This window comes from Littorina saxatilis, linkage group LG16 (assembly GCF_037325665.1).
Source record: "Littorina saxatilis isolate snail1 linkage group LG16, US_GU_Lsax_2.0, whole genome shotgun sequence".
Taxonomy (NCBI): domain Eukaryota; kingdom Metazoa; phylum Mollusca; class Gastropoda; order Littorinimorpha; family Littorinidae; genus Littorina; species Littorina saxatilis.
This window is the reverse complement of record NC_090260.1, coordinates 46,605,467-46,632,443: the sequence shown is the minus strand read 5'-3', so window position 1 is coordinate 46,632,443 and position 26,977 is coordinate 46,605,467. Positions and strand designations below refer to the sequence as shown.

The 26,977-nt window shown below is 41.8% G+C and overlaps 1 protein-coding gene across 1 annotated transcript; it reads right to left on the bottom strand.

The window, feature by feature from the left end:
- Positions 1 to 19,810: 19,810 nt before the first annotated feature.
- Positions 19,811 to 23,171, bottom strand: LOC138949714 (uncharacterized). Its single transcript, XM_070321510.1, has 2 exons — positions 22,983 to 23,171; positions 19,811 to 22,712 (listed from the first exon to the last, which is right to left on the bottom strand). The coding sequence occupies exon 2, from the start codon at positions 22,688 to 22,690 to the stop codon at positions 20,603 to 20,605; it is 2,088 nt and encodes a 695-aa protein (XP_070177611.1). The 5' UTR covers positions 22,691 to 22,712; positions 22,983 to 23,171; the 3' UTR covers positions 19,811 to 20,602.
- Positions 23,172 to 26,977: the final 3,806 nt, after the last annotated feature.

The window sequence follows — 26,977 nt, the reverse complement described above, 5'->3', positions numbered from 1 at the left end:
CAAATTTTCCCTATAACCAATCTATGTTTGTCCAACAGTTTTACCGGTATAAAATTATTAAACACAAGTTCAACATACAGTAATTGTTGTACATAACTGTGAGAACGAAATTGATTATACTGAATTTTTTATTTATTTTTTGCCCAACAATTATGTTCATTTGGAAATGCGTTGAGGATAAAGTGATTTGTAAATATAATATGATTAGTAAAAATTACCGTAAAGGAAGTTTTTTGGGCGTGTTTGAAAATTTACAAAGTTTTAAGGCAATAATAAGTTATGTTAATTATTTGATAGTGATAGCCAAAATATGTGTTGGTATTTATAGATATGGTTCCCCTCTGGATATTGTATGCATTTCTGAAAGGGAATTGTTATATAGAAAACTTGTTTAAAAAGTACATTTAGAAATAGTTTTGTTAACGATATAGGTACATTTAAAGTAGAAACATTAAATATAAAATGCAGAAAAAAAGAAAAGAAAAATAAAGATCAATGAAGAGGGATACTCTCCGCAAAAAAAAAGACAAAAAAAAGAAAAGAAAGGGTTGATGCTGCCGGCATGCAACTGAGGTCACACAAAAAAAGAAAAAAGTTCAACATAATCCTTTATTCTTCTCCTAACATTCAGGCCAACAAAGTCATTTGTCATAGGCAGTCATTCGATTCCAAGACAATCCATCACAGGTTTGAACCGACCCTTTCGTTTAACCATTCCAAAAACAACAGCAAGAGCGCTGTTAGTACTACAGCGCGCTCAACTTTCGCCTTTTTGAACTCGCGATGAGATTTGTTTCTTCTGGTAGCAAGCTTACCGTCAACAAACGCATGCGCACTAGTTAGGATTCCCCCAATTTTCGCGACCTTGACCGAATACTCTCGAAGTCACCACTCCGGCGTTCATGCATAGGTGAACAGTTGGAAAGTTAAACTTCGGGAGTTCCCACTTCCGAAAGAGGCCTCTACTTCCAGTGTTTCTGACTTCCTCCTCATGCATACGGGCCCAGAAATGTCGGATTCTTTACTTTCTTTATTTGGTGTTTAACGTCGTTTTCAACCACGAAGGTTATATCGCGACGAGGGAAAGGGGGGAGATGGGATAGGGGAAAGGGAGGAGATGGGATAGAGCCACTTGTTAAGTGTTTCTTGTTCACAAAAGCACTAATCAAAAAATTGCTCCAGGGACTTGCAACGTAGTACAATATATGACCTTACTGGGAGAATGCAAGTTTCCAGTACAAAGGACTAAACATTTCTTACATACTGCTTGACTAAAATCTTTACAAACATTGACTATATTCTATACAAGAACAACTTAACAAGGGTAAAAGGAGGAACAGAATCCGTTAGTCGCCTCTTACGACATGCGGGGTGCAGAGAAATAAGGATGTGGAAAAGAAGACTTTCGGTAAGTGAAATAAAGGTGATTGATCCAGTCAGGTAGAAATAAGACAACAAGAAAAGAATTGGAAAAATGCAGGGAATAGTAGGGAGAGTTTTCTTGGAAGGAAATATAGGTGAAAGGACTGGTAAGGCAGAAATAAGACAAAAGAAGAGAAGTAAAGGAGTGGGGTAGCTTAGTATAAACACTCCCGCCGCGTGAAGGCGACCCCATGGGAGCAATGTCGGATTACAACATAACAAAACAGTTGCAGGTTTTGTCAGCATCAGTTTCTGCATTTTCATGTGTAATTGTTCTTTTTATTACAAAACACAAACTGAAATGTATTATGCTTCTGATGATTTTTGACAATCTGTGGTGAATATAACACTTATATTTGGATGGTTTGCAACTTTCATATTTCTGCTTGATTTAAAGCAGTTGAGACACTTTGCCTTCAAGTGAAATTAAGACCAGGAGACATATATACAAGAAAGCTAAATCAAAACTGATGTTGCTGTCTGGGCAGGTAGCTTTTGACCTTGGCTGATCATCGAACGCAGAAGAAGAAGAAGACCTTGGCTTATTCATTTTGCTGAGTTGTGATTGGCTATGTCTGCCTCACTTACTTTTTAAGCTAACCTACCACTAGGACAATGATAAAATTAAATATTAGGAATGGGAATTGAAAAAAGTAAAAAAAGGCTGAACATTTTGAAGAAATAGCATTCGAAGACGCTTTGCACCAAGTTACTGGCGCAAAGCAAAGGCGCTTTGAATAGGGGCGTCCGGGTCTCCAAAAAAACCAACACGATTTGGTGTTATCTGAGCTCCGAGTTTACCACTAAAATCAGTTTTTTTGCCTCCCCCATTTATTTTTGTGGTGGACACTTTTGCCTTTTTGGCGGACAATTCCCATGACTGAAATTTGTTGAAAAATTGCAGTGTTCAACTCCGTGCAAAAAAAGTCAATGAAACTAGATAATTTTCTACATGACTTTAAGCCCAAAGAGACCTGTGCAAGGAAATGCGAGAAGCATTGTCCTTTTAACTCATAGTTTAGGGGTCGAAAAGAAACATTGTCCTTTTAACTCATAGTTTAGGGGTCGAAAAGAAACATTGTCCTATTAACTCATAGTTTAGGGGTCGAAAGGAAACATTGTTCTTTTAACTCATATACTGTTCAAAAAAAGAAACGCATAGCTTGTAATATTTGGTTAATTTAGTTATATGGCTACAAGGATATCCACCAAACTGCAGAAAATGTTTATCTGGTCGTCGACCTTTCGTCCATTGCCACAAGTGAGCTCTGCACGTGACGCATGCGTTATCAGTGGCTACAATGTCAAAATTGCTCATTTGGCATGACCACTCGTCATGCTTCAGTGTAATCTCGTGAAACTCGGGGAATATTGAGCTCTCACCATGTCTTCCAAAACCCATAAAAGCGGATTGTTCGCCACAAAGAAATCAGACGACAATTCAGCGACGAAAGATGGCCCGATTGAGCAGAGAAGACCGCCAAATTGCATTGGGTCGTTTACAAGCAGGCCAAAGTGAAAGTGCAATCGCCAGGCACTTCCACGTGTCCCAGAGCACCATCAGTAGACTGTGGGTCAGGTTTCAAGCCACTGGCTCCGTTGCTGACTTGCCACGAGCGGGAAGACCAAGGGCGACAACTGCTGCTCACGACCGCTTCATACGGCTCCGCCACCTCCGGAATCGTTTCCTGTCGGCCTCATCTTCTGTCCAGGCTCTCCCCGGGCCACACCGATTATCGGACTAGACTGTGCGGAACCGCCTGCATGAAGCTGGTTTGAGAGCTCGCAGACCTCACAGAGGAGCTGTCCTCACCAGCCGCCATCGCCAGAACCGAGTGCAGTGGGGCAACCAGCACCTTCGCTGGACCGTCCGGAATCACTGGAGACACGTGTGGTTCAGCGACGAGTCCTACTTCCTGCTCCAGCGACATGATGGTCGGAGGAGGGTCTACCGGAGAGTAAACGAACGTTACGTGCCCAACTGTGTGGATGAGGCACCCGTTCATGGTGGTGGGGGCGTCATGGTGTGGGGGGCGATCAATACCGCTGGAAGGAGCACCCTGGTGCACGTCCAAAGGCGCATACACTGGGCGAAAGGTCACGTTTTGGCACTATAACGTGGCATATAACATGAAACATGAAGTTAATCAACTGAATTTTGTGGCATTATACCTGTGCGATTCACATCAAGTTAGAAAAACTGCCGTAACGCAATAAAATCCCTGGGATTTTAGCGGGGTGCAAAACACGGTAAAACATCGAGTTTTGGTGTCTGTGTTTTGGACGTTTTCGCTACGTTAACGCACGGCGATTCACGTCGTGTTAAACGCGTTTCAGCAGTGCGCAAAACACCACAAAACTTATGGAGTTACGATACGTTTTTCTGGTTTCTAAAACTTGATGTTAGAGTGTTGTTTTGATGAATTATTCTGCGTTTTCATCAGCCTGGTGCCGAACCCCGGCCGCCTCTCGGCGAGTCTGCAGATTCAAACGATTATCGGCTTCCTCTCTCTCTCTTTCTCTCTCAGCACGGTCACACACACACACACACACACACACACACACACACACATACACACACACTTATATACACACACACACACACACATTGCACCGGCATACATCATACACACACACACACACACACACACACACACACACACACACACACCGTCACACACACATTCACACCGTCACTCCACACACACATTATAACTGACATATATAATGACACACAAACGGTACACACAGGCACACGCACAGGCACACACTGTGCACACACACGCACACACTGGGACACACAAACATACACATACACACACACACACATGCACGCGCGCGGCACACTATGGGCACACACACGTACACACACACCTTTTTTGGTATCTCTTATTTTCTCCATAAGAGCCTTGTAAGTGCACAAGAGGAGATACAGTACGAATAGCCCGTGCGTTGAGCAGAGAAAGGTCATTTTAAACTGACAATTTTTGGCCAGCCAGATAAGAGTTTGTCTCTATTCCTTAGCAAACCTCCGGTACGGAGCGAGTTAATCACTTTCACATGTGTTGCTGAGGCGAGCTTTGCTGGCCCTGAGAAAGCCGACTGACCACAGAGAGGGCTTTGTTCTAGTTCCCCCCCCCCCCCCCTCCCCAAAACATCCGGCCGAGAGGGTGGCTGATTGACTGGACTTTACTCTCCATTTATCTGTAGGAAGTGACTGAGTTGGAGATTTTAGGATATTCATTTCCCTTCCTTTTCTGATAATGTTTTAATCACATCGGTTTTGGATGCAACACATAATGTCCTTTTTACATTTAGTCAAGTTTTGACTAAATGTTTTAACGTAGAGGGGGGAATCGAGACGAGGGTCGTGGTGTATGTGCGTGTGTGTGTGTGTGTGTGTCTGTCTGTGTGTGTCTGTGTGTAGAGCGATTCAGACTAAACTACTGGACCGATCTTTATGAAATTTGACATGAGAGTTCCTGGGTATGAAATCCCCGAACGTTTTTTTCTTTTTTTTTGATAAATGTCTTTGATGACGTCATATCCGGCTTTTCGTGAAAGTTGAGGCGGCACTGTCACGCCCTCATTTTTCAACCAAATTGGTTGAAATTTTGGTCGGGTAATGTTCGACGAAGCCCGGACTTCGGTATTGCATTTCAGCGTGGTGGCTTAAAAATTAATTAATGACTTTGGTCATTAAAAATCTGAACATTGTAAAAAAAATTATAAAACGATCCAAATTTACGTTCATCTTATTTTTCATCATTTCCTGATTCCAAAAACATATAAATATGTTATATTTAGATTAAAAACAAGCTCTGAAAATTAAAAATATGGCCAAGAATCTGTCATGGCGTCGAAAGAAGGAAAGAGCCCGCTTGAATTATTTGGCAGGCTCCTGCTTCTAATAAACTTTTTTTGCAAAGAACATTTTTGTGTTGGATGAAAGAGGATGAATGGACGAACGTTTTGGTATAACATGGTGGCAAATTTATGCCGTAAGCAATGAATAACAGACTTGTGATTCCAACCTTACCTAGTCATTCTGGAGAACAAGAAGAGCAAACGCTCGATCGAGTCACTTTCGCAGTTCTGAATATTATATGAGGCATCAGATGGACAGGAAGAAATTGCTATTCACAACACAATACAGATGTAAATAATTTGATGTAAAGAATAATCCTATAAAGTTTGAATCAAATCCGATGAATAGTTTCAGAGATATGATGTTTCAATTTTTTTCCTTCAAGACATACCTGTGACCTTGAAAAAGGTCAAAGGTCACCAAAGCAGACGTCAAAGTGTAGAGGTCACTGGGAGTCACGTTCACATAAAATTTGAGCCCGGTCACTTTTATAGTTTCCGAGAAAAGCCCAACGTTAAGTTGTGTGTTGCCGAACAGAAAAGGCTAGTTATCTCCCTTGTTTTTCTGATAACGTTCGTAAAAGGCTACAGATGTAAATACTTTGATGTAAAGAATAATCCTACAAAGTTTCAATCACATCCGATGAACTTTGTCAAAGATATAAAATGTCTAATTTTTCCTTTGACGCTGACCTGTGACCTTGAAAAAGGTCAAAGGTCAACGAAACCATCGTTAAAGTGTAGAGGTCATTGGAGGTCACGACTAAACAAAATATGAGCCGGATCGCTTTGATAGTTTCCGAGAAAAGTCCAACGTTAAGGTGGTGTCTACGGACGGCCGGCCGGCCGGACGGCCGGCCGGACGGACGGCCGGCCGGACGGCCGGCCGGACAGACTAACACTGACCGATTACATAGAGTCACTTTTTCTCAAGTGACTCAAAAAAGCGTTACGCGATTTTGGGTGCTTTCAGTTTTGTAAGAACTGTACTCCGAACACGTGCGCGACCGGTAAATCCTTCATACAAACCAGACAGGAAATGAATGCAGTGTTTAATGAGACCAAAAATGAGCTCGACGGAGCTGCCAACTTCGTTCATTTCGCTTGGAAAAGTGATGCGAGATGTACGTTATTATCCTTGTGTAAATTCGGTATCGGTCAGTCAAACGGTCGTACAGTCCGCGGTAAATGTAAGATGGCCGCCAAAGATCGATTTCGAGGTTCACACAGTCTACTAAGTCTAAAATAATATTTAAAAAATTGCTTGCAATGCATGCTTTGTCTGTGATTCGTGAAAATCGACACGATTTGTTGATTTTGTGTAAAGAAAAATGACTTATAACCAATATAAAACGTTCTCGTTTTGCCGAGATGTTGTGACAAGCGTGACCTAACTGGTCTCCCTTGGTCATTTGCATATGATCTATCAATGACAACAGGACTTTCACACCTACGTGCGAGATGGACGAGCCCAGCCCCACGGGTAAAGTGTGCATGGTCGTCATCCAAATAGTAACGTACATCACTTTTGTCGTTTTGAGAATGAAACTGCTATAAATCGAGTGATTTCTTACGAAACATGATAAAAACAATGTTTGAAAGGAAAAAGTATTCGTACCTGAATGATTCAGTCGAAAATCGAATGTTGTTGAATTTTGTTTGGGGGGGGGGGGGGGGGGGGGTGGTTTTGTGTAGGTGTTAGTGGTGCTTGGTTACCCATGGGTCTGTGACATTCTTAGTTTATATGATCAAAGCTCATTGGCAATTGCAAATAATCTTAGGGAGGTAGGTTAGTCATGCTATCTAATTTTTACATTTAGTCAAGTTTTGACTAAATGTTTTAACATAGAGGGGGAATCGAAAAGAGGGTCGTGGTGTATGTGTGTGTGTGTGTGTGTGTGTGTGTGTGTGTGTGTGTGTGTGTGTGAGTGTGTGTGTGTGTGTGTGTGTGTGCGTGCGTGTAGAGCGATTGAGACCAAACTACTGGACCGATCTTTATGACATTTTACATGAGAGTTCCTTGGATTGATATCCCCGATTATGGTTTTTCGTTTTTTCGATAAATGTCTTTGATGACGTCATATCCGGCTTTTCGTGAAAGTTGAGGCGGCACTGTCACGCTCTCATTTTTCAACCAAATTGGTTGAAATTTTGGTCAAGTAGTCTTCGACGAAGCCCGGACTTCGGTATTGCATTTCAGCGTGGTGGCTTAAAAATTAATTAATGACTTTGGTCATTAAAAATCTGAAAATTGTAAAAAAATTTAAAAAAATTATAAAACGATCCAAATTTACGTTTATCGTATTTTCCATCATTTTCTGATTCCAAAAACATATAAATATGTTATATTTGTATTAAAAACAAGCTCTGAAAATTAAAAATATAAAAATTATTATCAAAATTAAATTTTCGAAATCAATTTAAAAACACTTTCATCTTATTCCTTGTCGGTTCCTGATTCCAAAAACATATAGATATGATATGTTTCGATTAAAACACGCTCAGAAAGTTTAAACGAAGAGAGGTATAGAAAAGCGTGCTATCTTTCTCAGCGCAACTACTAAACCGCTCTTCTTGTCAAATTCACTGCCTTTGCCACGAGCATGAGCGGTGGACTGACGATGCTACGAGTATACGGTCTTGCTGAAAAATTGCATTGCGTTCAGTTTCATTCTGTAAGTTCGACAGCTACTTGACTAAATGTTGTATTTTCGCCTTACGCGACTTGTTATTTAAGTTATTGAGACATCCCAGTGCACTAAGGGATTTATAGAGCAAATCGAGAAAATTCATTATTGAACGAAGCGCATAGCGCTGAGTTCAATAATTATTTTCGAGATTTGCTCTATAAATCCCTTAGTGCACTGGGATTGTTTCAATAACGATATTGTCAGTACCGCCATAGAAAAAAGAAGATTCCAAGCGCACATTTTGCAACGCGCATTTGAATAGGCATAACTGTGTGGTCAGGTCGTGTACAGTAAAGATCTACTTTTGTGTGGGGTGTCTCAAGTGTGTCGTGCTTTCGTCACACGCATTTTAATTTCTGTTGGTAAATTCCAGTGTAGCGTTAATCTGAACAGTGATGATCTTTCAGAGAGACCTCATTTGAACTCGGAGAAAGGGCTGTGCTCTTCATTATTCGACGGATTGACTGTGCGGAGTGACTCCCCTTGAATTGACTCGAAGCCGCGGGACTCGACGGTTCGCACATTTTCAAAACAAATGTGGCATATTTTCGTGTTGTATCTTCATTCATCGGGGAGTCTGATACTAAATATGAACGGTAAGAATGCTCTGAACATTACACGTATTATATCCCCATCGTTTTTTCGTTCACATTTGCCCAACATGTTAATTTGCTGAGCGGGGTTTATGTCGTCTGCTAGGGCAATCAAACCACTGCATGCAGTCTGCACTGACTGAGTCTGCACGCACGAGGCACGCTGGTAATAAGTCTTATAATGGTAAGAACGTTCTGAACCCTACACGTTTTCGATTACGATTGTTCTTGCCTTGAAATAATAATTCGGAAACCATTCATTTACTGAACTGATGCAGTCGTATTTCAGTGTAGTCAGTGCGGCTACGTATGACAGAGTCGATCGAGTCAGTCTTCCAAACTGGTCTAGCTGGTACGTTATCGGAATAACACTTGTGTTTTCTGCTAGCGGGTGGGAATTTTATATTAACTCATCATTTGGTAATGTGGATGATAGGCTACATGCCACTAACACGATGAGAAAAATCTATGCAAGTCGGCGAGAATTAGATGAAACCCAGCGGCTTCTATTTTTAGATCAGTGGCAGCCCCACTGTGGCACAGGCACATGCAATCTGTCAGAAAAAAAACCACTTCTGCTTTAATTGAGAAGTAGGGAATTTATGGTCATTTGGTATTGTGGAGAATATAAGCTACATGTCAGTAATTAATTCTGAGGATGAGAGCACAGTCTTGCTTAGGTAAAGGGCGTAAGAATACGCTCTGTGGAAAAGTTAGCGCACTCCAAGAGTGCGCTAACAGTTTTAGCGCATCGCCATTAGCCAATCAACTGGTTCACATCAGTCATGTGACACCAGTACTTACTGACAATTATTATTATTATTATTATTATGGGGAGCTTATATAGCGCGAACCACAACTGTGCTCTCCGCGCTTTACATATTAATTTCTGCCGTTTGAAATTGAATTTTTTACAGACAAACAGACATTTTTTACGCACAATATATAACGCATTCACATCGGCCAGTAAACCTCAAGCCATTACGGCGAATATGTACTTTTCACGGGCTATTATTCCAAGTCAAACGGGTATTTGGTGGACATTTTTTATCTATGCCTATACAATTTTGCCAGGAAAGACCCTTTTGTCAATCGTGGGATCTTTAACGTGCACACCCCAATGTAGTGTACACGAAGGGACCTCGGTTTTTCGTCTCATCCGAAAGACTAGCACTTGAACCCACCACCTAGGTTAGGAAAGGGGGGAGAAAATTGCTAACGCCCTGACCCAGGTTCGAACTCGCAACCTCTCGCTTCCGAGCGCAAGTGCGTTACCACTCGACCACCCAGTCCATTTCAGGCTGTTTTGTTTTTCTCAGGCAAAATATAATTAAAACTAATGAAAAAAATGTGTTTCAATTTGCATCCGGCAGTTAGGGTTAATTATTTTGCGTTTGGGGATGTGACTTTTTTTTTTTAGATGGGATATTATATTTGGGGGGGGGGGGGGGGGGGGGATTTAAAACATAAGTACATTCACATGTGTTTTTCATTTTCACTGTGGGGAGGTCCTTCTCTACTTCTTTCTTTGTTTTCCCATTGACATATTTTTGTTCTTGTCTATATTTTTTACATAGGTTCACCATTAGCTGCTGTCCTCATCCCCAGCCGACTGTTTCCGCTGAAGCCGTGAAGGATACTTCTTCATGTAGGCGTGGACATATTTTTCGTCGCCATGCAAGGCTTCCAGTACCATATAATTTTGTGAATACTCTGGGGACCTGTCATCGACTTTGGAAGGACGCTTTATTTTATAACACTTTGTACCCCATCTATGTTGACCAAGATTTTTTAAGCCGAGACCAGCTGTGCTGCAGCAGGTCACTCAGAATTGTAGGAACTGTGTATCAACAGGCTAGAATGCAGGCGTTAGATCAACGTTACAGGAAGCGACTGAAGCTAACAGTCTAAGCAGGATGCGGATATGTGCCGAATGAGAACAGATGCAATGTACATAGTGACTGTGTGTACAGATATATATCCATACCTGGTCAGATAGAGCCATATGAGTGGGTACGGATATATCCGTACCTGGGAGACAAGGAGTTAAGACCACATCTGAACTGAGGATTTAGTCTCTCCATAATCAAACGCTGAAGAAGATTTCAGAATTAACTTTGTTTGTTACATAAATTATCAATCAATCAATCAATATGAGGCTTATAGTTATATCACGCGTATTCCATGGGTACAGTCTGAAAGCGGACAAACACTCAAGTCCTTAATGGCTCAAAACCGTAGGACTTTTAATATTAATTTTAATTTTAACTGGGTACAGTTCTAAGCGCAGGGATTTTTTTTTATTTGATATTTTTTTTATGCAATTTATATCGCGCACATATTCAAGGCGCAGGGATTTATTTATGTCGTGTGAGATGGAATTTTTTTACACAATACATCACGCATTCACATCGGCCAGCAGATCGCAGCCATTTCGGCGCATATCCTACTTTTCACGGCCTATTATTCCAAGTCACACGGGTATTTGGTGGACATTTTTAGCTATGCCTATACAATTTTGCCAGGAAAGACCGTTTTGTCAATCGTGGGATCTTTAACGTGCACCCCCAATGTAGTGTACACGAAGGGACCTCGGTTTTTCGTCTCATCCGAAAGACTAACACTTGAACCCACCAACTAGGTTAGGAAAGGGGGGAGAAAATAGCGGCCTGACCCAGGGTCGAACACGCAACCTCTCCATTCCGAGCGCAAGTGCGTTACCACTAGGCCACCCATGCCGGTTGTTATGATCGCCACATTTTAGGTCCCCCCGTCCCCCCCCTCCCCCCCCTTTTCAAACCTTATGTTTTTGGATTTTCTGTTCACAACCTGTTGTGCATTTACCTACATATTAAGCAGATTTCCTCCTTTTTAAGACCAGCTTTTTTATTTTATTCTTGGAGGCCTGAAAAGGGGGTTTGGAAGGACACCGGATTTGTTTGTTCGAAATTCAGAATTCAAATAATTCTTCATCAACGAGACCCCCCGCGGGTTAGGGGGAGTCCCATCCCATATTGGTTGGGACGAGAAAGAATTTACCCGATGCTACCCAGCATGTCGTAAGAGGCGACTAACGGTTCTGTTTCTCCTTTTACCCTTGTTAAGTGTTTCTTGTATAGAATATAGTCAATGTTTGTAAAGATTTTAGTCAAGCAGTATGTAAGAAATGTTAAGTCCTTTGTACTGGAAACTTGCATTCTCCCAGTAAGGTCATATATTGTACTACGTTGCAAGCCCCTGGAGCAGTTTTTTGATTAGTGCTTTTGTGAACAAGAAACAATTGACAAGTGGCACTATCCCATCTTTCCCCTATCCCATCTCCCCCTTTTCCCGTCGCGATATAACCTTGAATGGTTGAAAACGACCTTAAACAACAAATAAAGAAAGAAAAGAATTCATCAACGAGTGATTACTGCCTCACCATAACAGTTAGGCCAGTCTTACTAACTCTTACTTTTATTAATGTGCCGTGATGCAAAGACGTTGAGCAGTTTTCAGATGTTTATGAATCTAGGGCTTTCAAAATTTACTGACATGTTGGACTCCATGACATCCAAACATGAAGTTCAGTTACCCCTTTTCAACTTTGAAGGTCACATTGTGGGCGAATTTTTAGCAAAAAGTTGGAACATTGGTATGACTGTTCTTACTCACAAGGGAAGTGATTTAGTTATTTACTGATTTTCATTTTGTGTGGCCTTCTTTCACCCATTTAATCATTCATAAATGTTCATACCCAAGGGAAGTAATTCACATATATATATATGGCCAATGTTTTCACAGGGCATTTGCCCCCCACCCCCTCCCCTCCCAACACACACTCACATGGGCTAAAACTTACATGGCTTTTATGGGTATGACGCTCTTACTCACAAGGGAAGTAATTTACTGATGGTGTGTTTTCATTTCGTGTGGCCTTCACCGATTTGAATAATTTATTTTAGCTTATCCAATTATAGTGTGGATGAACACTGTCTCCACTAAACAATAGTCCTTTGCTATTGTACATTGTGAATCAGCATTTTTGTTTTTGTCCTGTTTGAATAAAGTGCAATAATTTTACAACCAAAGTGTTAATGTTAAAGATGTTTACATGATGTGTGAAGGATGATGCATTTGGAAACTAATATTGTTAAATGTCAATTGACCTGTGACAAATCAGCAAAGTGCAATAGCCAAGCTTGAAACCCGCACACAATTCCCAAACAACATGTTTTCTTTTCCACAAAATTCCATCCAGGTGAAAACAATTATGTGAACGTCATAACATGGTGTTTTTTTACATTAATAATCAAGCCTAACACCAACTAACATGGTGTCAATAGGCATTTGAGCAAGCTTTAACACCAACATAACATGGAGTTAATATATATATTTTTTTTTTCTCTTTATTTATATAGCGCCTTATCCGAAGTTCAAAGCGCTTTATGCCGTGTGAGATGGAATTTTTTACACAATATATCACGCATTCACATCGACCAGCAAACCTCAAGCCTGTTAGGCGAATGTTCACCTTTCGCGGCCTTTATTCCAAGTCACACGGGTATTTGATGGACATTTTTTTTATCTATGCCTATACAGTTTTGCCAGGAAAGACCCTTTTGTCAATCGTGGGATCTTTAACGTGCACACCCCAATATAGTGTACACGAAGGGACCTCGGTTTTTCGTCTCATCCGAAAGACTAGCACTTGAACCCACCATCTAGGTTAGGAAAGGGGGGAGAAAATAGCGGCCCGACCCAGGGTCGAACACGCAACCTCTCGATTCCGAGCGCAAGTGCGTTACCACTCGGCCACCCAGTACTTCTGGGCATTTGAGCAATCTTTAACACCAACATAACATGGGGTTTTGCATGTTAAACCAGCAATAACATGATGTTAATCACATTACAAGCAAGCTGTAACACCACCAAAACAAGCAGTTTTGCAAGTTAAGTCTACGATAACATGATGTTACTTGGCGTTAAACCAAAGCTTTAATGCCATCAAAACTTGACATTTTTGCATGTTACAGACATGCTGTAACATGGTTTAACATGATGTTTTGACCGTCGCAAAACGCGCTGAAATTCCAGGCAATTTCGCAGCGATAACTTCAACAAAATCCAATCAAAATCTGGCGTTGTCGTGAACACCAAAATGTGATAAACCCATTGAAACTTGAAGTTTTGTTGGGATTTTGAGTAGTTTTGTAAGATACAAAACGCCACTTTTCGCCCAGTGATAACTGCCCAGCGATACGTGGAGGAAATTCTGCGCCCACACGCACTTCCTCTTCTGGCTGACCAGGATGCCATATTCCAGCAGGACAACGCTCGCCCGCACACAGCACGACTCACCACCCAGTTCCTCACCGACCACCATGTCCAGGTGCTTCCCTGGCCATCCATGTCGCCAGACATGAACCCGATAGAACACCTCTGGGATGAATTGGACAGACGTGTGCGCAGGCGAGAAGAAGCGCCGGCAAATCACCGCGATCTATTGCAGGCACTTCAGGAGGAGTGGGACACCATCCCACAGCAAGATATCCGGCATCTGATCCAGTCCATGCCCAGAAGGTGCCGGGCAGTTGTTGCTGCTCAAGGCAGTCACACCCCCTACTGACTTGACAGCCTCGGCACCCAATCGTATTGATTGACTGATTGATTTGAAGATGCAAATGAACTGTGTGTGCATTCAACTGTGTCCATACCAAATTTCAAACAAATAATCTAAATATTGGATTTTCTGTTAATTTTTTCGAAAAATAAAACAAATTTGGCAAGTAGCAACCATGCGTTTCTTTTTTTGAACAGTATAGTTTAGGGGTCGAAAAGAAACATTGTTCTTTTAACTCATAGTTTAGGGGTAGAAAAGAAACATTGTCCTTTCAACTCATGGTTTAGGGGTTTGTTTGTTTGCTTGCTTAACGCCCAGCCGACCACGAAGGGCCATATCAGGGCGGTGCTGCTTTGACATATAACGTGCGCCACACACAAGACCGAAGTCGCAGCACAGGCTTCATGTCTCACTGTCTCATGTGACTGGTCACATTATTCTGACACCGGACCAACCAATCCCAGCACTAACCCCATAATGCCAGACGCCAGGCCACTAGATTGCCAATTTTAAAGTCTTAGGTATGACCCGGGGTTCGAACCCACGACCTCCCGATCAAGGGGCGGACGCCTTACCACTAGGCGAACCCTGCCGGTAGTTTAGGGGTAGAAAAGAAACTTTATGGCCCTTCTTTTTTAACATACCAAAATATTTTACGTGTCAAAAGTCAAAAAACAGTCGTTCTCTTGAAAACCGAGCTTACTGCTGTAAATATATTTTTCACATCTAAAACATGTATCAAGTAGTCAATAACTGAATGTACATGATCACTCATCACTGTTCACACACACAACATCACGTTACACACTCACTGCTTGGAGTTGTCTCCATCACCATACTGTAAGTACTGGACGATGTTGGTATTCCTGTTGTACGCTCCATATGGACACACACCGCTTTCTCTGTCTTGAAATCTTCACCTGCTGGTGCTGAAACGGAAAATTCATAAATCTGTTTGAAGTCTTCCCTTCATAGTGACATGTTTACAGACCTTTTCTGAACCGTCGCGATATAACCTTGAACGGTTGAAAACGATGTTAAACACCAATTAAAGAAAAGACCTTTTCTGAACGTATGAAAGAGAACATTCCTAAACGATAAAAATTATTAACTCTAAAAAGACAGAATGATTCTCTTCCTGAAAGAGAAGAAGATATGTTCACGAAAGACAGAAAAAGATGACACTTAAAGGCACATTCCTTCTTGTGTAAACATATCTTAAATCAGTTTGGAACACAATCTCAGATGTGGCCAGGCCTCCGCATGGAATAAGACAATCTCTCCACTTGGCCACATACCAGAAATGAACAGCCTGGGCAAAGTGGACATTTGATGATGAATTAATTTTGAAAATGGAACCACTGGCTTCTCAAGAAATTATTTCCCATGGGGTATCATTTTAGATTCCGAGCCTTGGTATTTGAAGATTTTTGAACAGCTAAAAAAGGTAAAGTGAATTATGACAACATAATTATACACATGCTTAGATAATTACACAACACGTTCCGTTAAAGCGCATTTTCAGAAAAAAACACTGCAGGGTTTCATCAGTTTTCACCCTTACGTACACAACCTTCCATCACACTACAGGCTGATGACTCTTCAACACCACAGTGCTCCATCTTTCACACACACAATATCACGTTACACACTCACCGCTTGGAGTTGTCTCCATCACACTACAGGCTTATGACTCTTCGACAACATGGTTCTCCATCTTTCACACACACAATATCACGTTACACACTCACCGCTCTCCATCTTTCATACACAAAATATCACATTACACACACAAAATATCACATTACACACTCACCGCTTGGAGTTGTCTCCATCACACTACAGGCTGGTGATGATTCTTCAACAGCATGGTGCTCGATCTTCACTACCACAGTCCACGGCTGCTTCCTCTTCATCCTGATGTTAGGTGGCTTCACCTGGCGGACATACAACATATCTCATTATTTATTCAAGGCACATTTAATTATGTTTGCATTGATTATCGCCAATTTTACTTAACTTAGTCATGTGAGGCATAGCTCTGTAATAGGCACCACCCCCCCCCCCCCCCCCCTTACTCTATCCTTCAGCAGTGATATAAATAGATTCTATCGCTCTTGCTCTGTATCCTTCGTCCTGTTTGTATTGTTTTCGTCGGGCCCGGTTGCTGCGCTAGGTAGTACTGTGTGGTAGGCCAGCCTCTCAGCACAGGGACTGAAATTGGACGTAAGGCATGACATGTAGGGCAGCAAATGATGAATCTCAGTGATTATTAAAAATAATAGTGGAAGTTAGCGGATCATGAAAAATGCAAGCTTAAGCAGAACGGAGATCCATGTGTTCAAGCCTGTAGTTGTTAAATTAAATGCGGTATGTTTGTATTGTTTGCTCCAGAAATGTATATTTCGTACATTAGAGCGTTCGGAACTTTTCAATCGCATAAGTAGATTCAAAAAAGTCTAGCTCTGAAACCTGTGTGCTATCAAATGTTCAGGCCTGTTCTTCTGTAAGTGATTTTGGTTGCTGGGTAATTTAAGTTACCGAAAAATAACTAGCCCTACAAGTTTACAGAGAGAAAGAAGCAGAGGGGGGAATAAAGCAAGCTTGGCTACCAACCCACCCATGTTATTATTTCCCACAGGCACAGGAACACTATCCACTTTATCTTTCACTCAGGGAAATTAGGAGCACCAACCAAATGAGGATAGTTGTCCTGTACAGGGATTTCCTCAAGAAAATTAAGGAGAAGAAGAAGAATAGCCCTATTGGTAAAATATGATATCTTTCTATCCTTTTCTTTAGTTTTCAAAGTCAAAGTAATGAGAAAGTCTTCCTGTTAAACCGCATTTTGCATGTCCAGGGATGGCGAGTAACTTCAAGAAAGTAACAAGCCTGTACAAAGTTTGACAGGCCCAGTACATGTATACCACACAACAAATTATGAGCGTTAGATTTCGTTACACCATTTAAAGTAAATTAAACAGCTTTGATGCGCACAGGAGCCTCATTTTTGTTTCACTAGAACATAGCGATGATTTTTTTTATCTCTTTAAAGTTTAATTTGACCAGAAAACAACGTTTCAGTCTCAAAGAGATCTATCGAATGCCAAAGCTGATTTTAGGTAAACCTGATATCGTTACACAAATTAACGATTTCATTCCTTTTCCTGGGCCCAGCTTTCGCATTTGAATAATATATACCACAGACTGAACTGATGCTTCCTTGCCAAAGTAACGCTGAAGGGGCCTATGTCGACCAAAAGTGGGTGCATTCCCTGTCAGCATTTTCCCTGTATATAAGAAATACACCCGGGTGGATTTCCAGTAGGAAAGTACGATACCACTCAATCTCGCGCCAACCTAGTGACTGCCTTTACCCGATTTGAATAACCCTAGCTTTACTTCCCCTTCCAAAATGGTGGTTCGACAGGAGAATCTTTTGGAAATCCTGAATTCATGTGCGGCATTCAGCCAAGCAAACATGCTTCGGCGAGAAAGGCGGAGAATCTGAATGGATTTAGATAAAGAAACATGCCCCCCCCCCCCCCCCCCCCTCATAATTACCCATGACGACATGGGTCCTAACATTTTGACAGAGTGGTTATGTCTTTAAGTTGAATGACGATGGAAGCAATAAGGCATATGTGTTAAAGTGGAACCCCCCTGTTATGCCCCCCCCCCCCCCAACTTAAGACTTCCTCTCTTATAAAATAAAGACCCTGTTTTCTCAGTCTATTTGCATGCATGTTGTTCATAACCTCTGTAAATTTACTCTAACGTTAAGACTCCCTCCTTTTCAGACCAGATTTTCTCAAATTGTTGGAGGTCTTAAAAGGGGGGTTCCACTGTAGGTAAAACATATTTTTGAACAAATTTGACCCCACAATAATGTACAGTACCTAAGGTTGATCATCAGTACTTTGGAAATGAGGGTGGATATTCCTTGTGGAGCGTGTTCATACGAGATTAACATGGACGAATTACCGTCAACTGCCGTCAACTACCGTCAACTGCTGTTACGGAACTACCGTCAACTTTTTGTGTGTCTTGAACTTCTTTTTTTTTCTCCCTAAATGCAGGTGGCCGAGTTCGAAAAAGTGACTTGCGAAGGTAGCGGAATCGCCATTTGGGGCGGTACTACTTGTCTCCGAAAACCTCATCAGAAATAAGAAAATTCGTCCTTAGATCGTGTTTTGTTACATAATTGTTTGCAATCATGACTTATATTTGCAACTTTCACCGTTCATGGCATTAATCCATTATTTTCGTGTTTGCGAGGATTTACGAAGGAGCGGAAGCACTAATCACATGACGTCATCAATACTTGCTTTCGAGTAACAAGAGTTACCTCCCTTGCATTGAAATTGTTGCATCGATTTCGTCCGTCGATAATCTGGCTCTCAACACAAATATAAGGGTGCATGTAGCATGAATCAGGCTTACTTTTCACAGGCATGTCCAATACTTCACTTTGTCCTAGTCATCCACTTCTTGTCTTGTCTTTCCATTATTGCCCACAATCAGCAGTAGTCGATTACTTCTCATCCACTTCTACTTCGTGAATCACGAAAAATCCCGTGCTTATCGCCCCAAATGGCGATTCCGCTACCTTCGCAAGTTTCGAACTCAGCCACCTGCATAAATTTATGAGAAAAAAAAAGAAGTCCAAGACACACAAAAAGTTGACGGTAGTTCCGTAACTGCAGTTGACGGTAGTTGACGGCAGCTGACGGTAATTAGCAGGACCCAACAGTTCAGGCCTCCATAAGCTTCATCTCACCTCACTGACACTCAAAAAGAAGATATAATTCGCTATTCGAAGACAAAAGATGGGCTCAGCCGAAAAATAAGATGGTTACACCGGTTGTACAGCCTGGGGGGCTCCATAAACTACTCGTAGATTGTCCAACCATGCAGCGCCCGACACTATTGCTGGAGTAACTTGAATTTGAACTCGAGCAAGACTACCCGAAGTGAGAATTCAAGTTGCTCGGTGCGGGACTCACCAAGCGGCGTTCCACTTCCACCAGGCGGCTTTTCACGGATTGATACCTTCTTTTAGGCGTCACACACCCCGTGTCGTTTACCTTACATGATGTTGCTTCACACAAGTGTGTGTGATCACTCAAAGATTCAATGACTGTCGTTTTATTCCCAGACCCAGAGGTCTGGGTTATGCGGAGGCATTTGGCTGTGCGAATGGTGACATTCCGGAACTAATTTTCGGCAAACTTAGTTGTTTGCAGCAATGTATTTCCAATTTTTTTCATTTTTTCTTGAAACTGTTACAGCATGATGCAAAATTACACTATAATAGGTTATATAATACCAAAAAAAACCTATCTCAGATCTCACACGCTAAAAATATTTTAAAAAAACACATTAGAGCGACATCAATCGCAAACCATCTACCTTCCGGTGGTGTTAGCAGACGACACAGTGTTACAGCATGATCAAGGCAGCTACGATTTTATTCCCATACCACTCAGTGATCGCCCACTGAATGACACATGTATTTACTTTTGCTAGAATAGTAATTTCGTAAATCATTCGTTTATGTTATCAGCAACAATTCGTGTCTGATGCTCTTCCGAATTTTGGGAAACTTTTATACGAAACTGCGATTACATCGGCAGCTTTGACTTAACGCAGATTTGCGGGGTGCGTCTAATTACCCAAATGAACCCAAATGAACCCAAATGATACCCAAATGAATCCAAATGAACCCAAATGATACCCCAATGATACCATTTATATAATATTATTCCATTCAACTCATTCATATCCACTCCGGAGTATTGTGCAGAAAGCTGTCTCTCTCTCTCACACACACACACACATACACAGGGAAAAGTATTTGAAATAAGCATAATTAACATTTTGTAGGTTTTATTTAATATCTCAGAGCAAGATAAAAACACATCCCCCCCTCTCTCTCTCTCTCTCTCTCTCTATCACATGGATATAATCAATATAACTCACGAACCACAAGAATGATGACAGCATACATCTAAAATGGGATGTTAATTTATGATAAAAAAAAAAGTTTTCATTATTTGAGCCGGAAAATTGAATTGCTCAATAACCAATCCATAATAAAATATCTCTCTCTCTCTCTCTCTCTCTCTCTCTCTCTCTCTCTCTCTCTCTCTCTCTCTCTCTCTCACATGGATATAATCAATATAACTCACGAACCACAAGAATGATGACAGCATACATCTAAAATTTGATGTTAATTTATGATCAAAAAAAGAATGTTTTCATTATTTGAGCCGGAAATTTGAATTGCTCAATAACCAATCCATAATAAAACCCAATAAAACCGTTCCTTCGTAAAAGGAGACTGTACACAAGTTAAGAAACACATGAAATAAAACATGGTTTAAATTCCTAATGTCCATTGCAAACATGCCCACAGCGACCTAGCATCACTGGCGCTTGACTTTTTCTGCCCTGGCTCTGCGTCTCTGACCAGGTTTTTTGGCGATGCCTGATGATTTGGGCATGGCAAATCGCCCATCAGTCGATTGAAGTGTGTTTCCCGCCTGTGCTGTTTTCTTCATTTTTAAGAAGTTGGTCATTTTTTTGTTCTTCCAATTGGCACTCTTCTGTGCCCACTCTCCAGGTGTTACGGAGTGCTTCCGGAATTCTTCACAGAGGACAAAGTTGCCACGTCCATACAGGGATTTCCGTAGGTCCATGAAATGGGCATCTGAGATGTCGTCAAGACATTGGATGAGGGCAAGCAGTTTCTGCGGCTTCCAATCAATCTCCTGCTTGATTCTGTGATTGATCGACTCGGCGTTGTTGTTGGTCCAAAGTGTGTCAATGACACCTTTCTGAAGGGGCAGCTGGACGTGTCTTTTCAGTTTATCGGCGATGTGTTTTTGGTAGTACCGCTGAAATGTAGGGTACTTAATGAAGTAGTCGTCCAGCCGATCTTCACGGAACTCAGAAGTGGCAGAGTCATCAGCCCAAGCTATGCCAGCCTCTCCAAAAATGAAAGAAATGATTTCAGTTCTATCTCTCATACTGCAACCGACCTTTTCTGACAAGTATCGGGTGATGTCCTTCATGTGGATTGTGCAAAGGAGATGAGTTGCAGATGGGAACTCCAACTGAAGGGCTTTTGTCAGCGCTTTCTCGGCATCACTTCCAACCACAATGTCTTCTGACTGCAGTTCTCTTTTCAAGTGGCTGATGAAAGTGTGGTACGTTTCAAATTCGCCGTCCCAGTGCAGGAATGTTGGTCCAAGCATCAGTGGATGCTCATTGCTTTCACTGTGCCATACCGCTTTGTTCTTGTATGTAGTCGGGGTGATGAAACAGGGCCCAACATTAAATGTTCTGTCGAAGCCAATCACACTTCCATTTTCACCCACACAGTTTGCTTTCAAGTCTTCCATCTGTTGCTTGTTGTAAACAATTAAAGACGGTATTTTACCCTTGCAATGAATGATCTGCTGCACAGAATTTTGCGTGTTCAACATCGCGATCGTTTCTAATACCTCGTCTGCAACATTTTGTCCATTTGGTCTGTTTTCTCTGTTCGCCGCTTTCTCGTTGTGTTTTTTGTTTATCTGCTTGGCATTCGAAGGAGCATCAAATGAATTTTCCTTGTTCATGTCCATGTAAACATGCCTAGGAGGTTGATTTTTGGCTCGTTTGGCAGCTTCGCTAAGGACTGTGTGTTGAGTTCGACAATAGGGATTTCCGTGGTGCTTCCTATTACCATGCGGCTGGTTGTGACCAGGATGAATGCCACAGTACTCAACCACCGCCACTGGTTTGCAGAAGGTGGAACTGTGTCCCGAAAAGGTTGTGACCCGCTTCTTGAAGGAAGGGTCAGATCTCAACTTGGAGTACACAAAATGTCCTGTAATGACATCTTCAGGATTCGGTTGTGGGTTCAATGGAATCCACTCTTGGGTCGTTTTCTTATTCACGATCTTTCTGCTCTCTGTCGCATATTCCCCATTTTTCTTGTATACGGACTTTGCTTTGTTGCTTTCCAAAACAAAATACCTGTTGACTGTCGTACCCACAGACGAATCGTAAGCTCCGCAGTCATCTACATAAGCCGCTCTATGTCTGGCATTCCACTGTTCCAGGTTGACGCTGTTATCAATGAGACAAAACTTGTTGTCCTTGTTTCCTGGGGGAATTTGTTTCACGCAATGATCCGACATTGTTTTCACAGCATCAACAAGTTGGTCTATGCTCATGAAACGGCCTTTGGAAGGTGCATGGTGTAGAGCATCACGGTCGATGTTAGACGATGACAGGTCCTCAGATGTGTCAAGGACACAATCCTCTCTGCTATTAAGAGACGTCGACTGAGGATCGTTTTCGTGGTCGACGGAAGACAGACTCGAAGAGAAGTGATGATTACTGGAGGGGCAATCCTCTCCACCAGCAAGGAAGGTGGACTGAAGAATGGAGGTGGGAGAGGCGGATCGAAGGGATGTGGTGGAAAATCTATGAGTATCATCAGAAGTCGACAACCTTGGTAGCATCTCTGCTCTGTGTTCCGGAGATCTGCAATCACAAGACAGAAAACGTATTAACGCAAATGCGTATTTAGATGGCGTTTCGATAACTTTACTTTCTATTGGACTGTCTCAGCAGAAGTAGCCTCTTCCCAAAATTAGCAGGTTTCATATCCCCAGTAGTAGCATGCTGCTTGTCCACACAAGCTGGATTCCTGCAAGTACATCTCAAAAGACATGTTAATGCATGAACAAACGGAAGTAGATGAGACCCATGAAAATGAAATGGTCACTTTTCAAAGTAATAATTTGTACCAACCCTGACTCTCCTTCCGACTTGAATCTCTGCCTCTTCCCAGAAGTAGCACGTTCCCTCTTCCCAGACTTAGCAGGTTTCCTCTCTCCAGTAGTAGCACGCTGCTTGTCCACACAAGCTGGATTCCTGCAAGTACATCTCAGAAGACATGTTAATACATGAACAAACTGAAGTAGATGAGACCCATGAAAATGAAATGGTCACTTTTCAAAGTAAAAATAATTTGTACCAACCAATTTGTGCTGCACCAGAATATGGATACAGGTTTTCTACTCGAGTAACGAGTGGCAGCAAAGGTTGTTGTCAATATCCTCCAAACTTCGCTTTGGCGGCCGTTGACTGGTGCATAAAAACTCTGAATTGGTCTTTCAATCACCAACGAGAGAGCCATTATTGACCATGCTGAAGAAAATAAACGCAGATTTGTGGCGTTTAGAACAGCTTGGTCATAATCCTCAGAGACGATGAAGATGTCCCTGATGTTGTGGTGCACAGTTTTGACTTCACTTTCTTGCAGTGCCATTGTGATGCATGTCAGATATCGCAGCCGGTCTCTTGTTCTTTCCGCTGTTCCGCTGATTAAGATTGACACCGAGTTGAATAAACAACTACCGTCGCCAAGTGAAATTAGTGCCTGCCCGCAATTCAGCTTGTACCGATTGATCAGACTTTGTGCCAGATTGTCGACAGGTTATTTCCGGAGTATTCCATGTGCAATTGGTTCAACAGGATATGCAATGGATTCGTGGAAGAGAACTTCTCTCTGCGCTACAATTTTCACTTTAGCAATGCCATCTGCAGAAGCCTGAAAGAAAGCAGTAAAGTGAGAAACATATATTTATATATAGACAGGTGGTGGGAGAGTTTTTAAAATGGGATTTTGGCCATGCCTGATAGAGGTAAGCGATTAACCCCATTCATGATCCCAGTTGTGTATGTAGGCTCTTATGACACTGACCCTGAGCTGACCCTGAGGCACTGAAAAGGTTTTCACGGAAAAAGTCTCTCGAAGAACGAAATGGGTTTGGTGCATTTGTCAGTCTGTCACATGTTGAAGGGCCCCATACGGGTTGAAAGAGATAAGGTACTGTCGTGTTTTTCCCAAACCTAGTGCACTACCGTTCTCACGAGATAAGTTACTTCTGTTTTATTCCGTTTTTTTTCTCCAATTGACACCATGTATGAGAGATGAAACAGAAAAGCCTGTTGTGAAAATGCAAAAATTTGGAGGTAAAAACGAAACAAAACAAAAGTAACTGTTCTCATGAGAACGGCAAACAACGACACCGCCCTCAGCTAATTCAAGAAATCACCCCCGCTCCTGCTAGGTACACGTGCACTCAAGTTAACCTCTGCTTTGACCTGTGTGCCAAGAGTGAGATGAGAGAGAGCAGATACAGGTAATAAATATTTGTGATACTTTAAACAAATACACTGTTTGTTTTTTGCGTCTTTTCTTTTTTTCAGAGCAAACGCACATCGTATTTGTTCAAACGTGTATATTCTGCACTTTCTAATACCCTGCATGGATCTCCAAATCAAGAATAATGAAAAGTCGTCTAAAAGCCCTGCAGCACTCACATGAACATGATAGAAGCTTGCATGCATGCACCCAGGCTCGCTGTCTTCGGCTAAAAGAGCTTACCGTTGGATCTTCGCTCAGACAAAATAATGTAGCTGTCTTGTCCACTTGCTCCTGTCGCATAGATCTGCAATGTGCAACATCATCTTTGATTAATAAGTCTGAGGCACAGACAAACACACACGCGCGCACATTTGCGAGAGAATGCACGTCTGTCTGTTCAATTAAACAGTATAAAAACATACCACAGACGTGGTGGTGGAAACTGGACATTCGCCGTATAACAAACTCAAGAGATTCATTTGTGTGTGTATGTTTAATCAAAAGTTCATCTTGGGCACATTCAGTCTGTATGTAACAGGACCCATCCCGTAAAAACTTCCAAAAGATCTATTAAATTCTGAAATCCTTGACAAGGTTTTTTTCCAATCATCTGTATCTGACCGAAGTAAAAAAAAAAATCAGCCAGTATAAGCATCTACCCCCTCACACGACAATACATATGTGGCGAGGGAAAGGGGTGAGATGGGATAGGGGAAAGGGGGGAGATGGGATAGTGCCACTTGTTAAGTGTTTCTTGTTCACAAAAGCACTAATCAAAAAATTGCTCCAGGGGCTTGCAACGTAGTACAATATATGACCTTACTGGGAGAATGCAAGTTTCCAGTACAAATGACTAAACATTTCTTACATACTGCTTGACTAAAATCTTTACAAACATTGACTATATTCTATACAAGAACCACTTAACCCTTAGGCTGGTTGTCGCGACATATGTCGCGCTACTTTACGTATACTGTCACCTGGTTGTCACGACATATGTCACGCTACTGGCTCAGTCTGTTTGGTCGGTTCCGATTACCTCCCATGGATGCAAAAACCTATATGACCATTTTTTGTTATTTTTCTCTCTGTTAATTCATCAGTGGCTATGGAACATGTGTTACAGAATTGCACCAGTGTAAGGGTTAACAAGGTTTCGACAAGATGTTGCCTCTCACGCTGAGCCAGTACATTTGGAGTGAATTCAAAGGCCAGAGATGCAGTACAAGCACATTAGTTAGATCCAATTCATTTACATTGCTACCTTGCCCAATGTATGGCTATTTCTGTTGGTAACATCACACATGTGGCAAGCAGTGCTTGTTGCCGACTATGCTTGGGCAGGCAGCAGACGACTTTATTTAGGAAACAAATTCTGATTGGTTAAAACATAAAACCGGAACTCAAAGTACCACCTGTTCTTTGGAAGTACCAAATCAAGAAAAGATGATCAGGTAAATCTGAAATGGGTTCAACACTTTTAAAAAATCGTAGTAAATCAGAAAACACAGTAAACGTTGGAAAAATCGTCCAGTATCGCTTCTAGAGGTCTATACTTGGACAAAACATAAAGCAATTCAGTAAAGCTGACACTTCAAAATGTCTGTTTAGTTACACTCATGTGTCTTTTTAAACTCCCTTTCTGAGAAAATTTCTTTAAACAATGAGGACAAGCGTGAGGCTTTTCTCCTGTATGTGTTAACATGTGGGTCTTCAAATACCCTTATAATAAGAATAATAATAATTAAGTAGATGTGCAACGCCAAGGCACTGCATACCCCAGCGAAAGACAAACCTCTCTCTTACTCTCTCTCTCTTTCTCTCTCTCAAACACACACACACACGAACACACACACACACACACACACACACGCACACGCACACACACATACACACACCCCAAGTCACACACGTACACACATACAAACTCACTCACACGCACTCACTCACTAGTCTCTCACACACACTTCATACACACAAAACACACCCCCATTCGCACATATAGACAGACAGACATAAACACCTTTACAAACAAACACACATACACATACACTTACGCACACACCCACCCACTCTCTCTTTCTCTCTCTCTTTCTCTCTTATACAAACAGACACACACACTGTACATACGCACAAACAAATACGCACATAGACAGTCGGACACACACACCTTTACAAACAAACACATATACACACTCATACACACACAAACATACACACAAACTCATGCACACACACATTCACATACACACACACTCACTCTCTCTCTCTCTCTCTCTCAAACACACACACACACACACACACACACACACACACACACACACACACCCCCCAAGTCACACACACACACATACACACACTCACTAACACGCACTCACTCACTCTCACAAAAAACTTCATACACACAAAACACACACCCGTACGCACATATGGACAGACGGACATACACACCTTAACAAACAAACACACATACACGCACACACATACACTTATACCCACACACACATTTACACACACACGAGTACAGACTCATGCACACGTGCGCACACACACACACACACACACACACACACACACACACACACACAAATAC